The sequence below is a fragment of the Phlebotomus papatasi genome, chromosome 3, assembly GCF_024763615.1.
Source record: "Phlebotomus papatasi isolate M1 chromosome 3, Ppap_2.1, whole genome shotgun sequence".
Classification (NCBI taxonomy): Eukaryota; Metazoa; Arthropoda; class Insecta; order Diptera; family Psychodidae; genus Phlebotomus; species Phlebotomus papatasi.
Window position 1 is genome coordinate 3,746,842 of NC_077224.1, and position 18,264 is coordinate 3,765,105.

General features: G+C 36.5%; 2 protein-coding genes across 14 annotated transcripts in view; one reads left to right on the plus strand and one right to left on the minus strand.

The window, feature by feature from the left end:
* The first annotated feature begins 2,699 nt into the window (after positions 1-2,699).
* LOC129806501 (E3 ubiquitin-protein ligase CHIP) lies at positions 2,700-8,961 on the plus strand. The gene is made up of 2 exons (XM_055855144.1): positions 2,700-2,992; positions 7,778-8,961. The coding sequence occupies exons 1-2, from the start codon at positions 2,873-2,875 to the stop codon at positions 8,522-8,524; spliced, it is 867 nt and encodes a 288-aa protein (XP_055711119.1). The 5' UTR covers positions 2,700-2,872; the 3' UTR covers positions 8,525-8,961.
* A 5,210-nt stretch (positions 8,962-14,171) lies between these two features.
* Positions 14,172-18,264, minus strand: part of LOC129806461 (chromodomain-helicase-DNA-binding protein 7) — a 74,449-nt gene continuing 70,356 nt past the window's right edge. For all 13 annotated transcript variants that reach the window (XM_055855064.1, XM_055855072.1, XM_055855074.1 and 10 more), the window contains one exon: positions 14,172-17,263. In XM_055855064.1, the coding sequence (XP_055711039.1) occupies positions 14,677-17,263 (2,587 nt within the window). In that variant the 3' untranslated portion in view covers positions 14,172-14,676. The remainder of the gene's footprint in view (positions 17,264-18,264) is intronic.

Here is an 18,264-nt window from a genome sequence, read left to right on the forward strand (position 1 = left end):
TTTTTTGTGAGTATACATATGTTCATGATCGTGTTAATATCGCTCCCGGAACAGCAAATTTTCTATTTCAATCTCTCATAAAAAATTGTCTCTTTTTTACAGATTCGCTCATAATCATCAACAAAAAAGTCATCCCTAGTAGTCTGGACATCATCTTTTGGAAATAGAAAAAATTATGGAGCAAGAAAAAGAGCGGGAAAATAACAATTTATATTTTGTGAAGATTTGAGATAAATAAAATTACACGTTTGAAATTACAAGTTTTTGTATTTTACACTCACCACTTTACACAGAATTCTAGATTACATTCTGCATATTTCACGCAAGAGATTACACGCGGGAAATTACACGTTTCAAAAATTACACGTTTTTCAAAATTACCACTAAAATAGTGATGCAAAAAATTACCCACTATTTTAGTTGTAATATTTTTTTACTGTGTACATGAATATGAGGAATTAGATTTGAATAAAATGATTTACAAATCTGTTTTAATTAAAAAATGAATATTCAGGGACTATAATTTCACTATCAATACACTTTTTCAATTATTTCGGCAAGTAATATTGAAAATAAATCATTTTTTGCGAACAAGTACGTTTTCTTTCATCTGTTCCTCGAATCGGCACATTTTTTCGTGGAAAATTGTGCTCAGCGCGCTCAGATGTCATCTTCACAGCCATTATTAGATGTTTTTGTTGTGATAGAACAATTTACCAGTGAAAGATTCATTAAATTTAACAATTTTAGTAGTTGCATCATGTGAATACACAGTGCACAGTGTAAGGATGACAAAGAAGCTTCAATGATGCCTTGTAGAGTGATTTAGATGCCAAGAAAGCAAAAGAATCCTCATCAAAAACATCTGCCGATCCGTGGCTCACCCCCTTCCGATCCGCAGAACACATTGAATCCTTACAATTATATACCTAATATATTATTAATTTCCGTGATTATCAAAAGTGTCAATACACGAAAATGATTAAATGGATCACTAATATATCAAATTGGCATGTAAAAAATACCAAATAGTGTTTTGGAACTCATATATTTAACTAACTATGGAGCACGTCTCTTAACATTCCGATCCGTGGTACACTTCCCTTATCCTGTTGCTAACTATTAGTAATATTTTTCTGCGTTTTAACATTTGGTATTCGCAAAGCTGTCTACACATTATTAGAAATTTCTAAAAAAGATTTTCTAAAAAAAGAGAAACAACAAATTTTCGTGAAAAACAATCACAAGAGCAAGAGACTAATTGGGAATATGTTAACAATCTGTCAAAAATGTTTGAAGAAAAGAAACACAGTGTGGAAGCATTTTTCTCCTAAAACTTCTTCAAAAATAGGAATTATTCTTTAACTCTTTCGTCTCCTTTGGGACTCTGGGTACCCATGGAAACAACAATTTTTTAGACTATCTAGAATCGATAAAAATCCGATTCTTGTGGATAATTACAAACTATAAGGATGTCCAAATCTCGGATACTTTTTGCAGGATCCCAATTAACTCCTGAACTAAGATATTTTTGGTCAAAAATGGTGAATTTTCGATTTCCTGCTTCCTTGCAGATATTGTGACTTTTGATATTTCTAGAATAAGAAAAAACCTCTCGGGGCCAATAAGTATGATAACTAACAATTACAGATTGCATAAATTCGAAAAATATTTTTTTCCTAAATTTTCAAAGAACTTGTTCAAACTTTATGTGTACTCTCGTCCACAAAAATCAAGAGGTCAAATGTAAGGTTATCCCGCCATGCCCGCCATTTGCTTTTTGACACCAACCTTGTAAGAAAATTCCAAGCGGGAGCGACATTTTTGCCCATATGGCCGATAATTTTGACATTTGGCAGCGAGGGAGATTGCTTTCAGGGAAGTTTTTCCTCTTCTTCCTGATTTTGGTGAATTCTGATTGTCCAGGAAGTGTTTTTTGGCTCTTGAGAAAGCTTAATGTGTCTATAATAACATCGTGTTAAAAGAAATGTGTTTTAAAGTGTTATTGTGTGAAATATTTTGAGGAATCTGTTGGCAAGCAGGAGCTGGGTGTCCTTTTTAGCACTTCCTGGACATCCCACAAGATACTAGTCAATAACTTTTCTTGTTTTGGTAATCAACCTTGTAAAGGAGTCATTTGACACGCAAAAATAGTTTACAAAATCGATAATATTGGCTTTTGGAAAATTGAAGTTTGTCTCTTTTTCGTTCTTTTGGGGACGAAAGTACCCATGAGTTTTCCAATTTCCCAGAGGCGGAGAAAATTCTTTCTCTACAAAAGTATCATATTTGACCACTAATAAGACTTACAATGAAGTGAGTTTTACTGAAATTCGTTCGCTAGATATATTGTGGTCCGGAAAGAGTTAAAACTTAGAACCTTTTTGAAGTATTTCTTGATGAAATCAGTTCCAATGTATAGATACTTTTAGCTTTTAATTCAAGCGAGTTTCGTTTGATTATGCTGTTGTTGACATTTTTCACGTTAGATTGTGTTTTTCGCAATTTTTTGATAAATTTTATAGATAATTTTGATTATTTCTAAAAAAAAATATTCTACCCAAAATTCTCCTAACTCCTAGCTAGATCAAAATTTTAGGTCTTATGCCCACTCGAATCTCCTAAATCTAGGGAAAATCTAGAGTTGGCAACACTGCCAAAATGGCGGGAAATTTCGCCGCGCCCGGCGAAAAATTGTCACTTTTTTTCAGCGCGGCAACTGTCAGATTGTCAGCGCAATTTCTCGCGGAGCAAAATATTTTCACGACAGAGCAAAATAGAGTTCAATTTTGATAATTCCTCCGTGATTACAAACAAAAAGTGAACAATTGAAGTGGATGAGTAAAGTGTAAGGAGTGGATAAGGTGATAAAATGAGTAAACACATGTACACCACGGCAAATCTCACGGATACAGAGCTGAAGGAACAAGGAAACAGACTCTTCAGTGCAAGGAAATTCGAAGAAGCGATACAATGCTACACAAAAGCGATCGTTAGTACCCATCATCTTATCTCTATTAATCCACATTTATCATCATTTCAACCCCAATAAACATAAGAATGGCCTGATTTTGTTTCCTGACCAAAAGTCTGAGCAGAAAAAGTGAAAAGAGGAGGTCCAATTGTTCAATGACACGAAATTTCGGGGCGCCATCGCTCAAAAAATTTCCCTTCACGCCAAATCAATTGGATTTATTAATATTTGCACGATTTTCTCTCAGAAACTTTCTCCAAGGTTTTCACCCCAAAACCCCAAGGAGTTAGCAAAATTTCCCAGCTGCAGAAAACGTGGAAAATTAACCAAAAATCAAGATCAAGAAACGCGAATTGTTTTTCTCTCATAAAAAAGCTATTTTAGTCGCATTGTTTGTGTTATTTTTAAACTCCTTTTTTCTTCTTCTTGCCATTCGAAGAGATAATTCAATTAACTCAAAATGCTCAAAGACAAATTGGATTGCAAATTACTGTGGAATTATGAATATTTCTACAAAACATTGCTCTGCAGAAGGATTTTTTTGCTGCCTTTTTGGTTCTTTGTTACCGAAAGAAGTCCTAAAAAAGTCTGGTAAATGAATGAATAGAAAAAGAATACCTATTTAGAGCTCCAAGAGCAATCCTAACAATTTTTAGAAGTGATTCAAAAATTTACAGTAGAAAGCAAAAGAAGAGGAACGATAAAAACGATTTCTCAAACTGTCACGTCGTCACGTGCCTAAAATAGTGACGCAGGTGGCGCAGATATAAAATGAAATCATGTAGAGGAGACCGGGGCTTATTGGACAGCATGATTCTTTAACCCTTTAACGGTGTTTTCTTTAATATGCTAAAAAAAAGTCCTAAAACAATGTTTTCTAGGATAATTATTATCCAATAAAGTCGAAAAAACCATCCATTCTTCATTATCTCTTTTAGTTTAGGCGCTAGGTGAGAAAGTATAAAATTTTTTTGAGCTCTTTTTGCTTCTAAAATTCACATTTTTAATTTTTTCATTTTTTTAAAATAAAATACACAAAGTAGAATGACATATCTTTCAGTAAAAAATAAATTTCTTTTAGTCAAATAACTTTAAATCGGTATTTTTATGGAAATTGGAAATGAGTTTTTTTGCACAAATATTTTCTGTTGCTTTTTCTCTGATCTGTCACACAAAACTGGGAATAGCAACAAAACGAAGAGTCAAAATGAGTTCAAACTTTCAAGAGATGTTTATAAGACTATTACCGAGGACACTAACACTTTTAAATAACTAAAATCTTCATTGTCGCTATAAATGTTATTTTTGTGAAGACCGCTTGGAGGCGGTCTTACCCGTTAGAGGGTTAAAGAAAAGTCATCTTGGTGTTTTAAGCTAGTTTTCAGCTTACGACATTCAAAAGGTTCATCAAGAATTTGTTTAAAATACAAAGACAAATCAATTTTAAAATATTTTAAAGGTTTTAGAGAGCAAAGGTGAGCAAGAACCGTTTGAAACCGAACAAACGTCAAATAAAAATTGTGCGTCTATGGGACAAAACGCTACACCTGGACAAACTTTTTTTGACGTTTATTCTGTTTCATCAAACGGTTCTTGCTCACCTCTGATTTGTTGTGGAAATTTTCTCTTTACAAATAACGCATACAACTTAGGATCATAAAAAATCGACGTGGGCATAAAATTATCGTAAATTTTAAGTAGAAAGCTTGCACGTAATTTTCAAAGGGAGTTTTCAAAATAAAATTGAATCTACTTTTGATTGCTTTTTCTTTGATTGAAAAAAATCACCAGCTAATCCAAATCCGAACTATATATACGTAAAATCATCAAAATCGGATAAAAATGGACCTCTTCCGATTTTTCAAGTCAAGCCAAAAATCCGGTTTGGGCTAAGAACATTTCTTTTGGGACATTATCTTCAAGCTAAAAACTCAATTTCTCTCACTGAAAAACTATAGGATGGAGTAACCACTTATCGCCACTTTTAGAAAAATGTGAAATTAATTTGATTATAACTTTTGACCCCTTATTATAAGATATCTCAAATTTGACACAAAGTTTCATCAAAAAAGTAGTACTCCAATTTAATGCTGAACTACTTAAAAAACTGATTTTTATTAACAATGCAAAAATAACCACTTCGTCGCCACTTTTTACCACTTATCGCCAGTTTTGTAACCACTTCCCGCCACCCTCTTATAAACGTCCAAACTCGATTATTTTGGGCAATATTATGCAAAGAATACATTCAGCATTTCTTTTTCCTCGTGACTACCTTATTATTACTAACTTTAAATGAATTTTCTTCGGTTTCATTTGAGAAATCAAATTATTAGACCAGACTTGTGCTTATTAAAAGCCATGTAGTATCGGAAATTTTGTGTTGATAGTTCTAATGGAAATTGAAGATAGACCCGCTTTCTCACGGTGCCATGATGAATATTTTTGGGCCAAAAAGACATAATAGAAAGAAAAACTCTCATTATAATAAATTGTCTTCTTTATATCTTTGTTGGAAGACGCATAGTTGTTCACTAAACACCATTTTACTTGAATCTTGCGGAAATATGAAGAAATTTAAAGAAAATATCATTTCAAATGACAAGCTTCCTAAATCGCGCGCAATTCAACTGTGAGAGAGAGATAGGGACACAAATAACTCACTTGACAAACATCTGGCGGCGCTGCGATTGCAAAACAAAATCTCTGAAATGCGACAAAATATTTTCTTCTCTATTTTATGCGTATTAGCAGGTCGTGTCCCTTCTTGTAATATGTACTTTTGCATTCCTTATTAACCAAAATAGTGTTGTACAAAAGGATTTTTCTCAAACTTATCTTGAATTTTGGGACAGCTCAAAAGAATATGAGTCTTCTAGCTCAAAATTCCATCCCAATGTTTTTGTTGTAAACAGCCTTGTTGTCACAGCCTTTGTAAATTCCACAAAAACCGCTCAATTATAAGGGATCACGATAAAATACGAAGTACAGCGAATTTGAGCAAATTAGCTTCATACTTAAACGTGAAAATTGTTAACAAAATTTTTCGCCCAATTGAGAAAGAGCCGATTGAGCGAGAGTCTACTGTATAATACAGTGCCCGCTTTGTTATTCGGATGATTAGGAGACAATATGACAGATGTCCGCTTCGTAATCCGGATGGATTTTTTCGAATTTGTTGAACGTCTCGAAAATATAATACGTTTTTTCTTGTAGAATTAGAATAAGTTTTAAAGAAAATTAAATAAATATAATTAGAGAATTCCATGCTATTAGGGTAAAGGCTCATAATTTGGGACAGTCTGCTTATAAGCATCGATGTTCCAAGTTTGAAATGCGATATTTTCAATACTAATTGATTTTTTTTGTTACTCTCTTTTCCGAAGGGTTGTTTAGAAACTTAGCAAGCTATTTATCGTCTTATTTTTATTAAAATTAGTTTTAATACGTTTAAAAATGAATTGATATGTAGAGGTGAATTTTACTCTTATTTTGGACAACTTGGCTGTAAATTTGGACAGCTAATCCGCCTCAAGAGGATTCCCATTGTTCTTCATTTGATGAACCAATCCTACCAAGTCCTCTTCCTGTTCATGTAAGGGAACCATAGAATGTCAAAAGAAACCCGGACACTTTCCATATCATTCATTAAAGTGAGTTAACCTCGATACTCCAAGTACGTGCGGATTCGCTCATTCCCTGGGCTTTCCGGGAGCCTTTCAGGGCATTTCTCGCTACATCTCTTTCGTAAAGATGATGCTCCTTTGTTTCTCCAGGCATTTATACATCTTATTCATCACAAAAGCTAAAACTTCACGAAATTTCGTGAGAAAAACACCTGTCCAAAATAAGAATCATCACCTCACTGGTGAATGTCTTAAAACATTTCCCATTTTTCACACGAAAAATTTAATTCACAAGCCAAATCTCACTTCAGGTCAAAGGTACAAATCACCATTAACGTGAATCAACACAATATTTAATGAATATTCAATAATATCACTCAAAAAAAGCGAAGAAACATTGTTAGTCCTTCGCCATAGCCAAGCGCCTGGCAAGTTGGCCTTTTTATATGGAGCTATTTGAAGCCAATTCCTAAATTGATCTCGGACTCAGCTCACAGTGCTCCAAGGAAAAAATTTATTTAAACAAAAATTTAGTATATTCATCCCTCCATACGGAAAGGTATCTTATAATACGGAAAAACTTCTCTCTTTTTAAATATTTAGCATAACGATCACGTGTGCAGAAAAATTCCCATACGCATTTTTATGTGAAAGTAAGAAATAGGCTTCAACTTTGAAAGCCACTCGCCGGGGACTAGGCCATAGCTAATTGAGACTGAAGTAAACACGATGTTCTGTCATATTTCTCGTAAGCAATTGCTCACACTGAATTTTCAACAAAGCAATTTTAACTCAAATCATATTCAAAATTTAACATATTTATTGTTAAAATCTTCCAAAAAGAACAAATATTTAGATAGAATTCATTATTCATCAAATATTGGAATAAAAATCAATAATTTTAATCAATTTATTTTTAGTGTCCAATTTTATCCTCAAAGTGTCCAAAATAAAAAACTGGACAAAATTATGAGCCTTTCCCCTATACTTCATTTATCAAAAAAAAAACATCACAGGATAATTCATTTTCATTGCTGAACACCGTTCTTAGTATTTCGCTTAAAGGCCTCTACACATTGGGAGCAATTTTCGTCAAAAATTGCATTTTTGAAGAAAATTGCTCCCAATGAGTAGAGCCCTTAAGAAAATTCCCTTTTTACTTGATTCTTCCCAACAGATAAAGAATCCCACTGTGGCCATTTACTTCACAAACAGAGCCTTGTGCCACCTGAAACTGAAGCGATGGGATCAGTCGTGCAGCGACTGCAGGAGAGCCCTGGAAATTGAACAGAATCAGGTGAAGGCACACTTCTTCCTGGGGCAGAGTCTGATGGAGATGGAGCTGTACGATGAGGCTATCAAACATCTGCAGCGAGCAAATGATCTGGCCAGGGATCAACGGAGGAATTTTGGTGATGACATTGCGTCACAATTGCGCCTGGCCAGGAAGAAGAGATGGAATATTCAGGAGGAGAAGCGCATTTGCCAGGAAATTGAGCTGCAGTCGTACCTGAATCGTCTGATACAGCAGGACATGGAGAACAGGATAGCCAAGTTGAAGCTGGATGACAATGCCAATGAGGATTTTGTGAAGGAGAAGAGTGCAGAGATTGAGAGGGAATGTGAGAATCATGTGACAGAGTTGAATAATCTCTTTGCCAAAGTCGATGATAGACGGAGGAAAAGAGAAGTTCCTGACTACCTCTGTGGCAAGATAAGTTTTGAGATACTGCAGGATCCAGTGATTACGCCATCGGGCATCACGTACGAACGGAAGGACATTGAGGAGCATTTGCAGCGAGTGGGACATTTTGACCCGGTCACAAGGGTCAAACTCACGCAGGATCAATTGATTCCTAATTTCTCCATGAAGGAAGTTGTCGATGGATTTATAGCTGAGAATGAGTGGTCGTTGGATTACTAAGAACAACAAAAACAAACGAAAATGCGACGAAAGGACTGAAAAAAAGGGACAGAAGAGAGAGCACAACTTTGTATTGGGAGCTACAGCTAAATCCTTTTTGACTTTTTGCCCACGACTTTCCTCCCTCTTTATCAAAAAAGAAAATTCTCTTATATCTCATAATTATTCTCGATGCAAATGTCAAGAAAAATAGGAAAAAAATGTCCATTTTTGTGTTTGATTAGCGAAATTTTAGAGAAAAAAGTTTTAAAGTTATGAAAAAGAAGAAAAAAGTTTCCGGCTTTGTTTTCCGTTGACAAAAGTGATAATGTTGGACTCAATTCTCTATCTATTGTTGAATTTTTCGATGCGGGGTATAATGTAATTAAAAAGAAAATAAAATGATGTGCATTTTAGCAATTTATGAATAAAGAACTGCTCAAGAAAATGCAACATGACAGCAATATTGAACTTTTTTCGTCCACTTTGAAATTCTTCTGGGTCGTGTTAATTGGATTAGCGCAATTTTTTGTTTAAAGGTAAGTTATTAATTTAAAAATTAAAAAAAAATACAATACAATTTCCAATTTTAAGATAACTGTTCTTCTCTTTTATTAAAAACAAAATTGGTTTTCACTTGCCATAGAGAAAATTTACATACCTGCAGGAGATTTCTTTTGAATAAATCCGTAGAACGAATTTCGCGCGGAGTAAAAGTACAGGGAGTTCCGACTTCAAAGAATTTCTCGGAACCAAAAAAAAAAGCCCGCGAATTCACTCCAGTGACACAGAAAAATTGCATACTCACAGGAGAGGTCCTTGGAATAAGTTACGGAAACGCCGTGATGTATGCAAAACATTTTCGGCGCCAACGGTGGGATCTCAGTGGCGCAATAGGTAAGGCCCCGGCCGAAACAAAATCGGAGCTATAGGGGAAACTGGGGTACCACCAAACACTAATTTTTATTTCTAAACTACTTGGGCTATCCCTATCATTTCTTCAGTGAACAAGCATCCCTATAGCGTCTATAAATTTCTATAAGTCTTGTCCTCAGAAGTAGGATATCTGATTAAAAAATTGCAGTGTTTGGTGCTACCCCGTGTTTGGTAGTGCCGCAGTTTCCCCTAACATATTTCTACGATACTTGTCTGACAAAATCCGATTTTGTCTGATTCCGCGATTTTTATTATATTTTTTATTCATTCGTACCTTGTAATGCCCAACGCACAATAACTTTTGTTTAATAAACATGTTTTTAACATTTCAATGAGAGTGAGTGAGATCTAGATCTAGTCATCTCGCTCATTCTCATGGGAAATTTTGAAAACATATTTACAAACAAAAGTTATTGTGCGTTGGACATAATTGACCAAGATAAGTGGATTCATTCTACAGTGTCTCTGATATCGCTCCTTGGAAAATACAAGGGGCCAACTAATTTTCGGCCATTTTTCAGGAGACAGCATGAAAGATTCAACTTTGTGTAGATAAGTCTCTCAATTTAATGACTGAACAAAAACGATTTATTTCTTTTTTATTTGTATGAGCACTAATATAAACATCAAAACTTTTATATTTTTACTTTTCAAAATATGTTTTTTAATGAGTTAGCTCCTTGTCATTTTAAATGATGTGCAAATTTTGCTGAAATTAGAATGACATGGGATCAACTTGCTTGAGTTAGTTCCTTGTTTCACAAAAATTTGAACGATAAATCTATTTTGTGTCCCTTGACTTCAAACAAAACCGCGCAAACAATCATAAAGAGTAAAATTTTGAAAAACTTTTCTAATAACAAAATTTAATGACTTATATCATCTGAAAATTTATTAAATTGTCTGTCTAAAAGTGCATTAGAATCTCAAAATCGCCAAAAAGTGAGTTGGCCCCTTGTAATTTCCAAGGAGCGATATGCTGAAGAGAGTACTTTAATATTTAGTTTAGTTTAGTTTATAATGATTTTTCAAAAGTTGCTTTCTTAGGCCATTTTTGAGAAATTTTAGTTTGATTTCGTTTTTCCGCCCCCAAGGATTTTTTGAAAAAATATCACATAATTTTCAAATTGAAGCACAACTACTTACCTTTCCAACGGATGCCCATTTATTAAGTTCTGTACACTAGAACCGGAGGAATAATTGATAATATGAGACAAAACAGCAAAAACAAAAAAAATTAATTAAAGAAAAATTGTTACGTATAGGAGAAAACCAAGAACAGATTCTTGATCAGGGGACTCGACTCTACCAAACATACCATGTGAGATCCGTGTGCCAAAAAAAGTTGTCAATTTGTTGCATAGTGTAATAATTTGTCTAATATTGTATAACATTTGTTCCGGCCGGGGCCGTTGGGTCTTGGGCGGTGAGATCTCTGAATGTCGTCTTAGATAAATTTCACAAGTAACAATAACGTAATAATAATGCACCGCCTTCGCCAACAATTCCGGGAGCGTGGAAAAAACAACCATACTGCGGAGAAAGCGCTCCTGAGCGGTCTACAATGGACTTAGTGGATTCTTCCAATACGGAATAGAACAACATAAATATGAATACATGGTACAAATATCTCAATACGATTAATAATAATAAGCGCCAATGGTCCAAGAAATAAATTTTAAAGTTACCGCGTAAAAAAAAATTTGCATACATTTAGGGACATTTCAAAAATTATTTTATAAATGAGCTCCCAATAGTAGACAATTTATATAAAATTCTTTCAATCCGTTTTCACTTAAGCCGGAACTCCCTATAGTGGAAGGTTTTGAAGGTTCGTATTAAAAAAGTGGTTCAAGATTTAAGATTTTTTACTGAATGCCACACACACTGAATCAATTGTACAGTAGACTCTCTCTCAATCGGGAATATGGGGCAAAATGTCATCCGGTTTATCGATAGATTTGGGCATCAAAGCCTTTGTAAATTCCACAAAAAGCGCTCAATTGTAAAGAATCACGATAAAATAGGAAGAACTACAGCGAATTTGAGCGAATTAGCTTCATAATTAAACGTGAAAATTGTCAACAAAATTTTTCGCTCGATTGAAAAAGAGCCGATTGAGTGAGAGTCTACTACTGTATCACTATATTAAAAAAAATCTCTTACTTATTGGTTTCATAATTCTGCCTCACAAAATTCCTGGAAGTCCTTGGATTTTCCCCTACAGGAAAATGAAAATGTAGCGACATTTTTTACGAAGGTGCCCTGGTTAACTCAGCTTCGTATCACTTTTTCCCACCTCTGTAGGCCTTACTTTCCTCGGAAACATTACACCGGACGCAAAAATTTGGGCATCACTACTTAGATGGAACTTTCATCTACTTGTTTTCACCATTTGAAGGAGAGACGCATTAAATATCAATTTTAAGCTGTTTTTCTAACACATGTTTTTTGACACTTGGAAAGCCATTTTTGCACTGCATTCTGACAGTCAATTTAAGTGCTTGGTTAGATGTGACTCTCTCATAATCACACTTATTCTAATCCTCGGATTTTCTCTAACACCTTCAATGGGTCTTACAGAACATATTTCAGACGTAACTGATTTCAAAAATGACCAGCCACCAATTTCAAGTGAAATGTGGGAAGTTCCACTTTAAAACAAGGAAAATTGAATGAGAAATACTCAATATACATCAAAGTGGCAATTAAAGAATCACATCTACCATAAGCAGTCTGGTTTGATCACTGCACAAATCAGAAAGTAGTAATCACACTTATTGTAATCCTTGTTTTTTCTCTAATGTCTCGAATCTGTATTACAGAACATTTTCTGAACATCAGTGATTCTTAGAATTACCAGTGATTAATTTAAAGTAAAATGTGAAAAATTCCGCTTGAAACAAAGTAGGGTAATGCCCAACGCACAATAAGTTTTGTTTTGTAAACATGTTTTTGACATTTCAGTGAGAGTGAATGAAACCGAGATCTAGTTATCTCGCTCATTCTCATGAGAAATTTTGAAAACATGTTTACAAACAAAAGTTATTGTGCACTGGTCATAAAGTGGTACAAGTAGGACAGGGCTTTTTTCTTGATAAATTTAGTACTTCGTTTTATTTGTATATTTTTAATGCTTTAGTTTTATAATTTGGTTCCTTGTGCTTAAAAACAAATTTAGTACTGTATTTATCAAGAAAAAAGCCATGTCCAACTTGTACGGGCGAATTCTCCAACTTGTAACACTAATTCCAAATTATATCACAGTACCCTAAATTGGATAAAAAATTCTCAAAACGCACCGTATGGGCATTGTAAGAATCACACCTACCATAAGCAGATTCAGGCTTAATGTTTAATTTGACAGAAGTGAAATAAAAACATCTGATGAAGTCTAATTTTGATGGGGAAGTGCGTGTTTTCCTTCGAGATTTTAGTGAAAATTGTTTATTATCCCAATTTTCTTGTGAATTTATTCAGTGGAATATCTGATGTGTCAAATATCCCGAGCGGCGTGCACAGTGTGACCCAAAACAGTGAGGAATTCTCAAATTCGGTGGTCAGCAATTTTGACAGATGTTTTTACGAAGCTGCAAAATTCAATTTTCCTGAGCTGCAAGGATGGTAATTTTTATGAATTTTCCTCCAGCCACAAAAACGACTCCCTTCAAGCAAAAGATCTTCACGGTAAATATTAACCCTAATAAACTCTATATAACTTGAAATAGTTGCTTTTTAGAAAAGACACTTGCAGTGCGCAAAAATGCATTAAATATGACACATCAGAATTACGATTTTAGGCCCATTTTTTTTTATTTTTGCTTTTTGGACCCAGGAAAAAAGGCCTAGGCTTCCAAGTTTGTCAGGAAATGTGAGATGTAGCACTAGCTTTTAGATTATATGTCCATGGATGAAATTCATTTAGTAACTTGGAAAAAATCAACTTTTACGAAGCTGCAAAATCATCCCAAATCCCCAAAAATGATACACAAATTCTATTTTTTATTCATTTTATTATACTTTTGTCTACAATATTCTTTTTTTTTATTATCGTATTTTAATAGTTGTGTAAAGTATTATTATTCATCAAAATTCATTTAAGATTAAATACGAATAAAATTTTTTTCTGATCTCTTGAGAGACGAATTCTTCTTTTTTTTTGTCTATTCATTTTCTAAGTCACATAATGTTATATAACTACGTTTAAAATATTTTTTTTTTAATTTTTTCTTTTTGTCTCACAATAATTTTTTTCTCGAAAAAAAGGACATTTATATAATTTCAAACCTCCTGCTGATATAAATTATAAAACAGGTTTATATTAAAAATTAAAAAAGAGAGATTTAAATTAATAAACTTTTTCAAAGTGTGTCAAAATAAAAACAAAAAAAATTACAAGATAGTGAGATAGAGAATTGAAAATGCATTTTGCGTATCCGAATAGATTTTTTTCTTGCAGATTGTATAAATACTTATAATTTTTCTTTTTATTTTTCATCTCATCAATGTTACATTAAAATTTGATTCAACTTTTTTTTCCACTACGATTTTTTAAGTTATTTTCTGTATTTCTTTTTAATTAATTATTATTCAAATATTTTTTTTATTTATTATATTTAGGGGAGAATTATTACAATAGCGCACTATGCCTAGTGAATATCTTCAAATATTGGTTCATTGTATGATTTCTTCTCTTTCCGTCTCCATTCATTTTTTCTTTTAAAAACATTTGTTTTTCTTTAATATTTTCTATTTTGCAGTCACTTTATCATCACTTATTTTTCCACAGACGTCCATTTTTCTGCTTGATTTCTTTTTTTTTAAATTCTTTTCTTTCTTTTCCGAGATTATTAGAAGGGACAAAACACTTTGAACACTGCTTAATTCTTGTTAATACAGTAAGTCCATACAATCACTTCCATTGTTGTTTTAACTTATTTGATAGGTGAAATTAGGTAAAATAAATAATTTTTCTTTTCTTTTATTACACAATATCAAAAGAGCTCTCGCATAGATGGCAAATTTCATGAAATTTCACCGTAGTCTCCATCTACAATAGGCGGAAAAATGTGAAATTTCATGAAATTTGCCATCTATAGCTCTGACAATGCTTGAGGTGCATTTTAGCATTCACCATGTCATTTTCACCTCGTATTCCTTCTCTTCCTCCTGCGACTTCTCCGCTCAGCCGTCACTGGTGCGACTCAATGATGTCTCCGAAGAGATTTGGTCTTTAGTCAAGTCTTGCTCTCGTCACTTGTTGACAAATTCAGTGATTCCTCAGCAGCTGCTGCTGCTGCCGCCGCTTTGGCCTCAGCGGCAATTCTTGCCGCAGCTGCGGCAGCTGCACGACCTGCACTGGAACGAAGCTCACGCTTGCGTTCCGGCTGTTGCAGTGCTGCAAGTGCATCGTGGTCTTCACCGGACCTCGGTCTCTTGCCCCTGGTCCTCTTACCAGGCGGCTTCTTCTCGCCCTCAGTCTGCTCTTGAGGCTGAGGCTGAGGCTGTTCCTCTGATTCCGTTGGTGCTTCTTTCTTGTCGCCTCCGGCTCCGCCAACGGTTACGCTGTCCTGGACTACAACTTTCGGGCTCTTCTCCTCCATTAGCATACCTCCGCCCTTACTCACCTTTGACGGCGCAATGAGATCTTCCAAGTCCATCTCATGCGTTGCACTTGGAGATGGTGCCGCTATGGGAGTTGTCTCAACTGGCGCTGCTGCAACAGCTGCTGCCTTTGTGAGATTCTCAGGGACAGCCGTCACCGTTGCCGTTGGCGACGTCACACTACTCGCCGGAGCTGTACTGTGATGAGCCACCGGGGAGACATGAGCAGCTGGCGATGGGGCAATTGTGATGGTAGTCTGCGATGGAAGAGATGACAAACTAACTCCAGATACCGGAGAAACTGTCACCTTTTCAATAGTCGCACTGTCTGAACTGCTACGAGTTGATCTCGTATGCATCTTCTCCTCCATCACAAGTGGCAAAGCTTCATCAACCTTATGCCCACTACTGCCTCCCATCGCTGCTGCTGTACTGTGATGATCACTGGTCCTCGCTCTCTTAGACGGTACTCCGCCCTTATCCTCATGACTCGGACCCGCTACAGACGCCGCCGACGCTGACGCTGCTGCTGCCGCCAACGCCGCCGACGACGACGACGACGTACTACTCGTTGACGTCGGAATGAGCGAAATACACGAACTCATGCCCAAATTCCTCGCCAACATCTCCATCTGTGACTTACTCATATGTTCAAAACTCTCCTTCAACTCCTGCTCCCTGCCTCTCTTCCCCGACGACGACGACGACGACGCCGACGCTGACGATCCAACACTAACCCCAGCAGCTGCTGCCATCTCAGCAAACAACGCTTGACTGAAGTCCGGTGGCAACGGGATCGGCAACGAATCCTTCGAACTACCTTTACTCGACCCCGAAGACGGAGTTAACGACGTTGACGGCAGTTTCCCTTGAGCAAATGCCTGCATGGCCGCTAGATCCGATCCAAATCCTGTCCTTGACAAATTATCCATCAATTTTCTCCTCTCCTTCTCCAACTTCTCCATGGCATCCTTCGTAGCTGCCAGTGTTGTATCCCTCGCCATCTTTGCATCCATCTTCGAACTACCAGCCAAACTCCTCGATGACTGTGTTATATCCAATCCTGCCACCCTACTCAGTGATTCCAACAAATGCGGATCATGTGGTGACAGAAGATTCTGCAGTTGACTCGTATCAACCCTGGATGATGACATTGATGAACCTCGTGTCTTACTGCTACTACTCGGCGATGCACTCGACTGTGAACTACTATTTCCCCTACCACTACTCGATGACTTCGTACTAGACTGCCTCGGTGACGATGTTGTTGTTGACGACGAAGCTCCTGAGCTCACAGAACCCAAACCAGCTCCATTCAGCAAACTATACTGTGCCAATTGATCATACGGTGACATACCCGGTGTCAGTGGATACGGCAAACCCAGAGGATACAGTAAACTCGGATTGGGAAAGAGGAATGGAAAGGCAGCATTGGCACTACCACCCGAACTGCTCGACGATGTCGCCTTTGATGTTGACGGTGTTGCCTGTTGACTCTGTGATGATACCTGTTGCTGCGATCCTGACATCCCTCCATCACTCTTTCTCGTCTTTGAACTACTACTACCACTACTACCTCCAGCACCACTACTACTACTTGAACTTCCCTTTCCGCCCATACCTCTTGATCCAGCCGCCGCAGCTGCTGCTGCTGCAGCTGTTGCAGCATCCAAACCACCACCAGCTGCCGCCATCATCGTAGCTAGGCTCTGTGGATCCAATCCGGCTAAATTGCCCAAACCCAATCCGGCCAAATTAGCAAATAAATTCATATTATTGAGATTGCCAAGACCACTCATACCAGCCAGACCGGGCATACCCGTGAATGGCATCAGTAGAGGATTCTTCGGGTCAAATGATCCCAATCCCGGTAGACTTGACAGTAAATTGGGATTGAGACCAGCTAGACCGGGAAATTGCATAGCAGCTGCTGCTGCAGCGGCATTTGTAAGGGCAGCCGAGGAGTCATGCGAACGTCCCTTCTTAGAAGTGGACGGCAGTGACTGTACCCCAAATGTACTGCCAGCTGTACTGGATTGTACCAGTGAACTGGTAGCACTTGATGATGCTGCACCGCCCGATGAACGATGCGGTGCCTTTGACGATGACGACGATGAAGTACTGGCCTCTGAAGGTGATGGTTTCGGCGAAGGTGATTGAGGATTCTGCGTCATCTCCAACCATTTTGGATCAATCTCATACGCTGGATTCTCAGTCAACCTAAAACATTGTTTTAATCAAAATTGTTCCAAATCTATCACAAAGCCGCACAGTTGCGGCAGAATACCCAAATTCTTGGCAAAAACTATATTATGATATTTTTGCATTCTGATAAAGGAGAATGGTCAAAACTATATGGGTGCTGGTCCCGGAATCGCCACAAACGAGAGTAGGCGCATTTTGCAGATACTGGTGTAAGATTAAAAAAAAATTCCGGAACCCAGGACAATAAACGCTGGGAATCCTTGTAAAAAAGCCTTTATCCTTCCGAAATATCGCTGTTTTGACAACGAATTACTCAAGAACGACTAAAGCGATCTTGATGGAATTCGGTATAGGGTCAGTGTATGACTTAAGCTATTTATCCATGGATACTACCCCCTCCCCCCACGCCTCTTTCCAGTAGCCCCCATACAAAATGTGGACATTTTTAATTTTAATTTTCCTCTGAGAAGACGTAGAAAGCTGAAACTTGGTACGGAATCAAGGTTTATGAAAAATTTCTTAACCATGTATATATAGAATCCTCCCCTCTTTACTCCTTCTTGTAGCCGGCATACAAAATAATGACTTTTTCCACTATAACTTCTCTATGAAAAGAAGTAGAAATCTGAAACTTGGCATAGGATCAAGTACAATGGATGGCTCTTTAACCAAGTATATATACGTTTCCCCCCACCACTCCTTCCAGCAGTCCCCATACAAAATGAGGACTTTTTCCACTACAACTCCTCTCTGATAAAAGATAGCAAGCCGAAACTCGGCACGCGAACAAGGTTTATGGAAGGCTATTCAGTTATATAAAATCAGATTACGATTTCAAAAGAAAATAAATAAATAAATCACTGTTAGAAAAATAAGTCAAAATATTTAATGATTCTACTGAAATCGATGAATACAATGAGGCCATATGTCTCCCTATAACATGTTAATAGTAACAGACATATATACATAAGATCATTAAAATCGGTTGAATAGTTTCGAAACTTACCACATTTTTT

Bases quoted from the DNA above. Each gene is read 5' to 3' on its own strand.
- LOC129806501 (XM_055855144.1), top strand. From the start codon at position 2,873: ATGAGTAAACACATGTACACCACGGCAAATCTCACGGATACAGAGCTG. The intron at 2,993-7,777 runs GTTAGTACCCAT...TCTTCCCAACAG, and splicing joins AATGCTACACAAAAGCGATC to ATAAAGAATCCCACTGTGGC.